This window comes from Jatropha curcas, chromosome 5 (assembly GCF_041381405.1).
Source record: "Jatropha curcas cultivar XTBG-Jc1 chromosome 5, XTBG_Jcur_1.0, whole genome shotgun sequence".
Taxonomy (NCBI): domain Eukaryota; kingdom Viridiplantae; phylum Streptophyta; class Magnoliopsida; order Malpighiales; family Euphorbiaceae; genus Jatropha; species Jatropha curcas.
In genome coordinates, this window is record NC_143155.1 from 29,849,211 (window position 1) to 29,860,851 (window position 11,641).

General features: G+C 32.9%; 1 protein-coding gene across 1 annotated transcript; it reads left to right on the plus strand.

Annotated features, from left to right (window-relative positions):
• Positions 1–1,934: 1,934 nt before the first annotated feature.
• Positions 1,935–6,541, plus strand: GOS12 (golgi snare 12). The gene is made up of 6 exons (XM_012228222.4): positions 1,935–2,201; positions 3,443–3,639; positions 4,407–4,496; positions 4,594–4,665; positions 6,063–6,192; positions 6,284–6,541. Exons 1-6 carry the CDS (start codon positions 2,069–2,071, stop codon positions 6,379–6,381), a joined length of 720 nt encoding a protein of 239 aa, XP_012083612.1. The 5' UTR covers positions 1,935–2,068; the 3' UTR covers positions 6,382–6,541.
• The last annotated feature ends 5,100 nt before the right edge of the window (positions 6,542–11,641 follow it).

The window sequence follows — 11,641 nt, forward strand, 5'->3', positions numbered from 1 at the left end:
TGTTGATCCTAATGGGATGAAGGAATACAAAATTAATCTAACCTTTCTTCTTTTAATATTAAAAAAACAGTAAATGAAAAATTAGTTTTTGTTTAGAAGTGGTTTTTGAATTTTGGGCAGCTGTAGTTGCGGTAGGGCCAGAGAAGAAAAGCAATGCGGAAAGTTCCAAAAACCCCGTAGTCCGTACACGTGCGTATGTACTTTCCGTATATAATGGAGGAGAACTGATGGCGATATCCATAACCGGTGGGCCCAACATTGCCGACTGAGCCAATCTTACGGCAGACGCGTGCTTTGAGTTTGATTCTCAAACGTGGTGGCTTTTTTGCGCCAATTGGCAATCTCTCTCTTTCCGATTTTATTTTTCAAGACAAATGGAAAAATCACGAAACCCAGACAACTCTACCTAAAAAACAAGTATATCGAAATGAGTTTGTCTGATTTTTTTTTTTTTAAATAATCCGTTCTAAAATATAAATTTAATAAAAAAATTATTTTTTTAAAATTACAATAAAATTAAAAATAATTTAATCAAGACAAGCCAAGACATAAAATTATTGTTAAATAAGAAATATAATAACGAGGTAACGAGAAATTTATTTAAATGTGGTAAAGGTGTATACTTTTATTTATTTATATGTTTGTTGATACGTCATGACTCATTAAATATTAATAATAAATTATGAATTTAATATTATTTAAATGTGATTTGATTGATTTTTATGGAGATCGACAAATCTCAACTATTGTAATATTTAAAAATAAATTTAAGAATTATAAAAAAGATAAACGTATACAACCACAAATGCTTTGTCATTCTTTATCTTCTTTTTTTTTTTTTTTTCGAGCCGACTGCGAAAGTTGAAAGCAATATATCTCCAGGAGTACATTACATTATTTATACTTGTACGGAGTTAGTACTTGCCTTGATCCATGTCTTCTAGCTTTATGTTAATATTAATATTAATGAATTAAATTACTCTTTTCGCTTTGTTAATTGTTTCTCAGATCATCAACCATGACCCAAAAATTTTAAAATTTTTCATCATTTGGTGGTTTTGCTGGGAAATTATATTCATTATTTTTTACCGTTGAGCTTCTAGAAGAAAGGAAACATTATTTAACTTACATATAAAACTTTGGGTTGTTGAAATGTTCCTTATCAGCTTTTCCTAAGGTTTGATTAATTGGAGAAGAGTTAGATTCCAACCAAACAAGAAAAATGGATAAAAAATCAAATATGAAATACGGGCAGGTAAACAAATCTTTGTATTTTATGGTTCTTTACATATCAGTATCAACCAAACACTGCTTAATAACCAATTTGAATATTGTATAATATGTGAATTAGCTGCCACTTGCTTGACTTGCCTCTATCGTGGATTAAATGATGCATCATTGAATCGAATTGAATATTTCCTTTCACCCATTGAATCAAATTGGAGTCACCATTTGGGAGAGTTTTGTTTTCCCAATATCATTTCCACTTGAGAATTAAAATATGTGTAAAAAAAAATTGTCAATCAAGTGTGGTATGATTTATCTTTTTATCAGTATGAGTAGTATGTTGTCTAGAGTTCGAATTTTTCAATTACAAAAATTTCACAAATTTAATGAATTGAGAGCAAAATTATATTTATTGTGTAGCTAATCTATTATATATATATATATATATATATATATATATGCGTCGAAGTTCGTTCCTGCAACTTACCACCGTTCATCAGAAAAATGTACTGGTTTTGATTTTTAGTCCGATCTAGAGGAGAAGTTTAGAGTTGGGCTGGACGAAGCCTGTTTGGCCCATTTATATGTAAATATTTAGAGCTCTCTTACGGGTCACCGGGCCTACAAAATGTGATGCTTTAGTAAAATTAAGGCCCAATAAGAACCGGACGTTGTACGTTGTTGTGAAATGAAGCGAAGCGGAGAGGAGGAAGGGAAGACTGATGTGCATAGTTGATTTTAGTTAGATAGTACATCTACATAGAACCCAGTGACCAGAACAACTGCAACAATCAGCATCGCAGATCAGAGAATCTGGATTGTAATTTGTGAAAGATCCAACATGAAGGATTCGAGTTTAGAGTTGCAGGAATCGGGTTGGGAGGAATTGAGGAAAGAGGCCAGAAAGCTAGAAGGAGATCTCGACGTCAAGCTTTCCTCTTATGCCAAGCTTGGCGCTAGGTTCACCCAAGGAGGTTCAATTTCTCTTTCTAATTTCACATTTTCCATCTTTTTAGTTATTATCGACTTTAGGACTGGAATTGCTGATTTTTCATTTTGTATTAGTGCTAGATTAGTTTTGAAAGATGCTGATCTCAAATTTATTGTGATTTAACTTTCTGTAATCTATTTACTTGAGCATTAACGATTGTTTGACTGAGTAATCTGTTTTGTATTTTTTTGGATATTTGGAATTGGCATAGTTCCTTTCTAGTGTAGATTAGTAGGTTGGTTTAGTTCGGTATGCTCCAGTGCTTAATGGGATGATACCATTTGGAAGAAGGTCAGAACTTAGTGGGGAAGGGGTAAAATGAATTGATGTATTACAAGTTCAATTCCTTACTCTGTTAGCTGTTCGCAGTGTCTTCGTCAGTTACCGTCATAAAAAGTCTGGTTGTGTTTTTAGTTCTGAAATTATAAGTGTGTACACGTTCGGATTGTCTTCTTTCCTTTTGGAACATAGAATCTGCGATGTAGCTGCTTTCACACAAGTGTGTATCGTAAATGGGTTTTCGAGCAACTGTGATTGGTGGTTCTTCTGGAATAGGCCTAGGATCGTGTCAAACTGGAGAGAGGATCTTCTTGTCCTTCCACTGTATGACAATAACCTCCATTTTAACTTCCTTCTCTTGAATTGGATTTCTGTCTTAGTGGATAATTAAATCCTATTATCTGCATCCTCAACTACTCTGGAGTCATTTCTTTCACTAAGGCAGTGACAGAGCAATGTTGCTGTTTTGGCAGCATGTTGGCTATAATAAACCAACATCACCACCAAGTCAGCATTTCTTCTTGGTTGCATTTTTCCCACTCCGGTTCTTCACCATTGAGGATGCAATATTTTCATATACTACTATGGGTAGCCGTGACAATATAAATTGCAGTCCTGTACATGAATGCAAATATGTGCAATTGATATTAAATGTACTTCCCACGTTTTGCAAGTTCTACCATGCTTACCTGATTCTTTATTAGAGACCGAGTTTATTAGCTGATTGAACGGTGAAGGTTTCATTTAATTATTACCGTCTTTTTCTGGACAATGAGTTTTTTATCTGATTCTTTTTTGGCAACATGTTGCAAAGCTTTGAGTCTTACTGTTATTTTTCTGCTTATTCTATTGGATTTAGCTTTAAAGTCTTATAATTTCATAGCTGAACTGTAATTAACTTCATCAGGCTGACTTCCTTCTTCATGATGTATGTTATGGGCTCAGGTTATGTGGATTCTGGTTCGCCCACTGTTGGATCTAGCAGATCATGGAAGTCAATGGAAATGGAAATCCAATCATTGCTTGAAAAACTCCTAGATACAAATGATGCTATGAGTAGATGTGCTGCATCTGCTGCACCAACTACATCAGTTACTCAAAAGCTAGCAAGGCATAGAGACATACTCCATGAATTTAACCAGGTTTGCAATGAATGTCATTGATTTCAATTCTAGTTGTCTGCTTGTTGCATTTGAATTTCTTTGCCTTAAATTACTGCGAGTTTGAATTAGATTCTACCTATGTTAGCTTGGTTGCTATTCCACACCATAAATAACTCAAAATATAGCTCCAGCTAAAAATTTAGCATTCATTTATACACTCAAGCAAGTTATAAAATGAGTAATTATGATCTACAGAACAAATTCTGCAGAGTCAATACCTTGAATTGCCATCTATTCTATTTTTTTTTCTTTTTAAATTTTGTTCTTAACTTTCCAATGAATAATCTCAAGATCTTTTAGATTATATATTGCATTTAAATATGATTGTTTATCTTTACAATTTTAATCTATCTTCTTAGCTGTTATAGTCAAGTTCATTTTAATATCTCAATAAACAATTTCTTTTTAGTCACTAGCAGTTACCTTCTCTTAGCTGTCTGTTGGCTTTGTGGTTGAATAGTGAAGTGCATAAAAGCTTTTCCTGTGTCTACAGGAGCCCTGGTAGAGAGAGTAATTAACGTGATATGTATGTGTTTGAAAATTTTTAGCAGCCAAGGCAGATGATAAGTAGCATTAAAAGAATAGGAAATTTCATATGCTTATGTTATCATTCATTTGCTCACATTTGATTTCTTGATGTATTAGGTGTCTTTATTCTTTTTCTATATTGTAGGCATGACCAATGTATTAGGAACTGTTTTATTAGTGCTTCTGTCTCATTGAGAAAATAGAATTACTTAATTTAGGAATTTAGACGAATCAAGGGAAACATAAGCTCAATGAAGGAACATGCAGAGCTCCTGAGTTCAGTCAGAGATGATATTAGTGAGTACAAGGTAAGCGTTATTTAACTCTTGGTTAATGTCATATGTATTTACATTCTATGGCTATTGTTTCTCAAAAGTTGAGGTTTTATTGTCTCCCTTCATACAGGCATCTGGGAGTATGTCTCCAAGAATGCAATTACTACGAGAAAGGGCTGCCATCCATGGAAGTATTGCTCACGTAAGATTTTGCTACTTTTCATGGTCATATTTCTCTGAAAAGAAATTTCCTGAAATGAATCTGTTACAATAATGTGGCTCAATAGATAAGAAATGAGGATGTTGAGATGGTTATAGAAATTTAGAAAGGATTGAAGAAAAGAGTAATGTTGTTTGATTAATCTGAATTCTGATGTGTTTGTAATGGAAATGTCTCTCACTGCGTGCTAACCGGGGTTAGAGAATATAACTTTTTATCAGTGGAGACATAAAAATGAAAAAATTTGGAGAGGAAAATATAAGTTTTTGGTTAAGATCAAGGTGGTACACTGAGAAGTGGATTCTTGAAGTGAATGTCAAATTGCAGTCAGAAAATTCTCAAATGACCTGAGTTCATTACTCTTTGGGTCTTAGGTAAAGCAAAGTGCCAGAAATTTGCTTTTTCATTTTATTGTTCATTACTTTTTTGCTTTTTTAGTAAATTCCATTTGTCTTTTGCTGATAGTTCTTGTCTATTTTGCAATATCTTGATAACTAGTTCCATGCATATTGGCCTAACATCATTATGACATCATCTTGAAATTGAATTGAGACAATTCTTAAAGCACATCTCCACCTCTTTAATCATTCCCAAATTAACAGGATTAATACGATACTTTAATGACTAGAGAAGATATTAAGTAAAGAGTGCTACTCTTAACTTTTTTGATAGCTCACTTCTGAAAAGGGTCCTGTGTTTCCTGTGAACCCAGGCATTCAAGCGTCTTATGGCGCGTTGCTCTGAAACATTTTTTGAATTATTTTTGTCATTACTTGTCTGAAATATCAGTTGTTTTCTTTGTGTTTAGAACCAAGTTGCAGGGACACTCTTCATGTGGTCCTTGCAAAAATTGTCATTTTTTATGGCTACTGCGAAGAAAACTCTATAGCAGCCTGACATGACCAATTAACAAGGGATCTGGTCCTTCCATGGATTGATGTGAAACCAGTAATTGTATGTTTATGAATAAAAAAGGACCATAATTATCATTTTAGAAGTTAAAATTTAGGGGGTTTAAAAACCAGCCCTCTCCTCCTTTTCTCTCTCAGGTATATACACATGCAAGCACATCTTGCACACTCAAATTAAATGGCCTAATCCATATTATTGCTCAAATCCCATGCCATCTGTTTTATCTTTCTTAAAGTGTCATAATTATCTATTGGCTTCCATGCTAAATAGATAGAGTTTTCAACCTTGAAGCACCCTATGTTTTACATGCTTGTTTATTTTGCTCTGAGTTATATGATCTAAATACCTTCCAAAACTGTTCATTGTGAGGTAACTGGAAGGTATAAATTCATATACATTCTTTGCTAGCAACCGCATCTCTGAGCACTGGCCAGTTAACTGACAATGCTGGATTTACCTTTGTGCAGATAGATGATGTTATCAATCAAGCTCAAACAACGAAGGTTGTCTTAGGTTCTCAAAGGGCTTCATTTGGAGACATTCAAGGAAAACTGAAAGTTCTAAGTGACAAGTTTCCCATTATCCGTGGCCTACTTGGTACTTGAATGAGTTGATTAAATTACGGAGTTTTACTTCTTATTTCATTCAAATTCATAAATAATGCTGTTCTTTTTTTTCCCCCTTAAAGGTTCTATAAAGAGGCGGCGATCAAGAGACACTATAATTCTGTCTGCTGTCATTGCAGCTTGTACGTTGTTTCTTATTATCTATTGGCTTTCAAAATAACAGAGACGATTTATTTTCACAGAAATTACAAAATGACGGTGCTCTTGGAGGAATTTTGTTCTGTAATATGTTAGGACGGATCAGTTCTTTGTGCCAAAGGCCATGGTACTCTTTATGGTGCAATTATGCAAAAAGCTTATCATTTGATTTTCTATTGAAATCTATTGCAAATACTTAGGCAAATATTGGAGGTATTGCAACTGCAAAAGAAATATACATAGGCAAGTATACTTTGGTGTTTAGCAGCAAAAGAAATAGTTATTATGAGAAGAAAAGAAAAGAAAGCGTCAATATGGCTTGTGGGTTAGTTAACTAATTAGAGTTATGACTTATCAGTCAAATGGTTGATTCCTTGTAATGCCTCAATCATGAATATCTCTGCTGGTGGTATCAAATGTTACAGTTGATGGCTTTGCATGTGCAATGGACAACACACATGTGAATGCAAGCCCTTTTGCTTGCGACTTTTATGTCTCTTTATTTCTCATAGTGGAATCGAGTATCCATGCCTTCATTTTGCTCCTAGATCCTTTGCACTCATCTAATATACGTCGTCGTTTCTCTTACGAGGAAACATTGAAAACTTACTTTCTTTAGCCACCTCCTCATGAGCTGTCCAAGTTTTACAAAACTCAAGTAAACTCAAGTAAATGGTCGAGAGGAGAATTCAAACTGAAGACTTATTCTTCGCATAAGTGTAAAATCAATCATAACACACTTGATCAGCAAACAGTAAAGAAAACTTTAAGATGCTTATTGTAATAAGTAGTTGGAACTCCCGGCTATTACGCATTAGAGCCATTTATTAGATATGATATATATGTTGTGGTCCCTACAGAAGATGTTGATGATTGATCCATTCAACGTGGAAGACCATGATGGCGGGTCTCAAATACATATTACCTTAAGATGTGTCTCCCTTGCACATGTAATTAAATCCGACAAATGTGCCGTTAGGTCAGTATATATAACAGACACAGTCTAGAGGATAGAGCCTGGAGGCAATTTATTAAAAGCGTTGCGTTTTCTCTTATGTTAATAATATATGACAAACTGATAACGACGAAATTCCAATCGAACCCACTTTGAACCAAGTAAAATGTTAGGCCTTTGAAGAAGGGAAAACATGAATTGAAGAGAGAAAAAGAATCAAACAGGGTTCTTCTGTTGATTGGGTGAAAATTGAAAGGCATAAACCAGCTGAGTTCTATGCCATTTATGGAGAATCAGAAGAGCTCTGGATGCTGTACAAAAACAAACAAGAAAAGGATCTTACTTTCATGTCTTATGCAAGTTGCATCGAGGTTACAACTTGAGAAACAGCCAAACAGCCTCAAATCTACGTGTACATTTTCTGTCACAGTAAAATCGTACCAATCCATACAAACCCTAGCCAAAGAAAACTCGAACACCTCCATAAATATCATCTTTATTGGATTTCTACCCTATCACCGTTATTCACCAACACTTACAGGCTTTTCTTTTTTTATGTGAATATGTAATTTTTTTATGTTTTTTATATGGAGAGAAGCCTGCTAGGTAATTGAGTGCCTTAACGAGTATAGCTCATGCCTCATGTCACTGTCATGTTAACTCATAGTACAATTCCATATTTACATTTCCTGCACATAAAGCTGCACTCCAACACAAGACAAACCTCCATTCTCTCCCAAAAATCCCTCCCCCCCAAGCAAGTTAAACCTCCTAATTTTACATGTCTTTCATTCTTTGATTATTAATTATTAATAATACAATAATAACGTTTATAAGACGTAGAAAATTAATGAGCATCAAATCTTGCAAAAGAATGTTAGAGAGAATTGGAAAGGAAACAGAAAAATTTTCACCACAGGATAGAAAAGATATGAGGTGAGAAATGGATTTGTACTTGTTAGACTACATAAAAGAGAGAGAGAGAGAGAGAGAGAGAGAGAGAGAGAGAGAGACATAGATAGTTCTCCTTATCAGTATGCAATCAATTATATGTCTGAGAGACTGATCTAAATCTAATGTGTCCCACGATCTAAAAAAGAATGTACGATTTGAATTGCTGATATGTCCATATGAATGTGATCTTTCTTTCATGTAATTTAATTTCTTTTGTCCCCGAAATCTAATAACTCTCTTCACTGTTTGGCTGTGTAAAATTCAAAATTAATTACTTATTCAAAGGTTAAAACTTTTCTACTCCTATTTATTGATTCATTTACTTCCCAGCTGAAAAGGACCTGCCTTTTCTCATCTCTTCTTTATTGTCGAATTACCCATTATAATTTTTGCAGTACAAACGGTACACTGTGGTGCAGTTCCGCCAAGTTCTCCAAATGCGAACAAATATCAGTGTATGGATTAATCTGTGGGGATTCTTCAGTTAAGGATCTATGAAAGTCATATCATTCAATCATTGTCACTTCCCCGAAGATTGAACAAGGAACTCATGTATGTGGGGAATATCAAATCTTTTTTTCTTTTCAGGTTTCGTATTTTTTTTTCTTTTAATAATTAACAGCTTGACTATAGATATATACATCAGATTTTATTACGATGTAAGGTTGACAAACACTCGTATAAGTAGAAAAACAATTTAATTTATAATTTTTTTGGTTCTGGAACTTAAACTTTCACAACTTAACTAAATTAGTACAATCACATGAACCGTGAATGTATGAGTGATGCACCAAAATATCTGAGCTATTTTCATTTGATACGAAAGAATTTAGACTTGGCATAGTAGATTAGTTTGCTTAATTAAATAATGCATTTAAATAATGCATTGCATCTAGTTATAGAATAAAAAGTGGGGGCTCTTTAGAATTGATTGAAGAGAGAGAGAGGGAAGCTTTTAAATTTTCTGAAATATTATTTTTTTAGGATTATAATACATGTTTCCTTATCGAGTTAAAAGTAAAGCTCACTCACGCCGCATCAGATTTATAAAAGAAAAGCACTCTAAGTAAAAATTTTCTTTATTTATAAACATCGCTTCAACTTTTACTTAAAAAATTTAAAATTTGAAATTTAATATTTTTTAATATATTAAATATTACTTTCTAAAAAGTAGTTAATATATATACTATATATAGCTGTATGTCCTCTAAAATTGATTTTTTTAAAAAAAGCTTAATATTCAGTAACAAAAATGCACAAGTACGAAAAAGTGCCAAATTATATAAATGGGTAGCCCATCAGGGAAGGATTAGAGTAGCTGCAGGTCAATCTCAATCTCTTCCTTAGCTAATTTGCAGCTTATAACTACTAACTCGTGAAGAAAACAACAAATCACCAACCACATCACTGACAACTTACCTGTATCTAATTATAAATAATAAAAATTACAATAAGAACTCCAGATGAAAACATCTTTATAACTAGCTACATGTGCAATACAAGTGCTGTATAAAAATTGTTGAAGGAAATTAAACAGGTCGCTAGGGTTTAAATATATTTCAGGGTAATTATTGTCTCTTTGAGTGACATATATAACATGACAGTGATTTTCGCAAGTGTACGAAATCGCAATAAGTAATATAGAATGAGAAGAGTATCGTATCCACATGGATTGTATACCAAGTACAAAAATTATGTTAACTTATTATTATTTAAATGGCAATAAGGGAAATTATATTTAAGAACTAATTTTAGTAAATAAAAGAGAATAAGAAGAAATCAAGACAATTTTTGATTAAAAGAATCAAGGATTAAAAACTATTAGGGATTTTGAGTATACTTAATTCTATCTCAATTTATTTTATTAATTCGTTAATCAATTTTAATTGTTCAAGTAGAGGAAACAACTTTAAAATCACTAACAAGCTCTCCCGATGTATTCTTAGTTATTTTAACCCAGTCTAATTAACTATCTGCCAATACGCAATCAAATATGAATTAAATCATTAAGTTTTATGGTTTATTTTTTGAATTCATAACCTAATGTCATTAACTTATGAAAACCCCCCATAAGTCAAACCATATAGCTTCTGTATCAAGTTATTATTCTCAATTAATTTATTACCTTTTTCATATTAAAAACCTTATTAATGAGAATTAAGCAAATCTGTCTGGAAGTATTAAGTTTAATAATAAAGTATACTTTGAACAAAGAAAAGCAAATCTAATATTATAAATTGGAAGAGAAATTAAGTTACATCAAATTCCTAGTATGAGAATTAAGTTCGACATAGTAATTAAATAAAACCCAATTAAATTTGAAAATAATTCCATAATCAATGTGAATAATGAAAAGTAAAAAAAACAAGATTAAAATTTTAGAGATAAAAACTAGTTAACAAATAATTTTGGACGACTTCCTTGAATTTTGATACAAATCTATCTCGATCACTTGAAATCTTAGAGAGAGAGAAAACAATAGAACGAAAAGATGGAATATACCGTGAATGGATTTTTTTTTTTTTTTTTTTTTTTGTCTATGGCTCATCACTCTATTTATATAGACTTTGTATGGAGTATCTTCATGTTCGTTTAGGAAAATGAATCTTTATTGAGTAAGAAATCTTTTGGAGATAGGAAACTATTTAGACTTTGTATTTCTTCTCAATTAGGACTCTCCCAGCGTCTAAATATGATCAAAACTTGATTTTTACGTCAAAAAATCATTTCATGTGAGTCCATGCAAGTGGTGCAGGATAGGCTGACGTTTTAGGCCCAAGGCAAAACCTGAACTTCGACACGGGTGTGCTGTGAGGCATGGGCTGGACATGTTAGAGCCTGAGTTCTAAGTGATCGCAGCACGGGCCATGCTCAGGTGAGCACAACTTTGAATTGATGTCATCTTGCGGCACTCGCATGCCAGCCTCTGAGAGTTTTGCTTACTTTGCTCTTTTATATATCAAAATCCTACAAGTTTCTTAACATCAATTAAATTATGATTCAAGTAAACTTCGAACAAAAACTTTTAATCAAAATTACTAAAATTTTTAATAAAAATTATATTAAAAATATTATAAAAATAATACCTAATCGATACATACTTGTGAAAAGTTAGAGATGGTGTATGTGATCGAGTCGGCCGTAATTGTACTTTCAAAAAGTGATTACCTTCTTTAATTATAGCAATCCTGTTGGGAATTCCTGGAATAATTAATGGGCAATTAAAGCATATAAACCCTCTACTGTGATTTGTAACCGCGTGACTGACATTTTACCTTAGCAAGAAATTTTGGGGAAGAGAAACCCTTTTTGCAAACATAAGTGGAGGATGGTGACAGTTTTCAAAATTGTTAGGGAAAAATGATATTTTTTT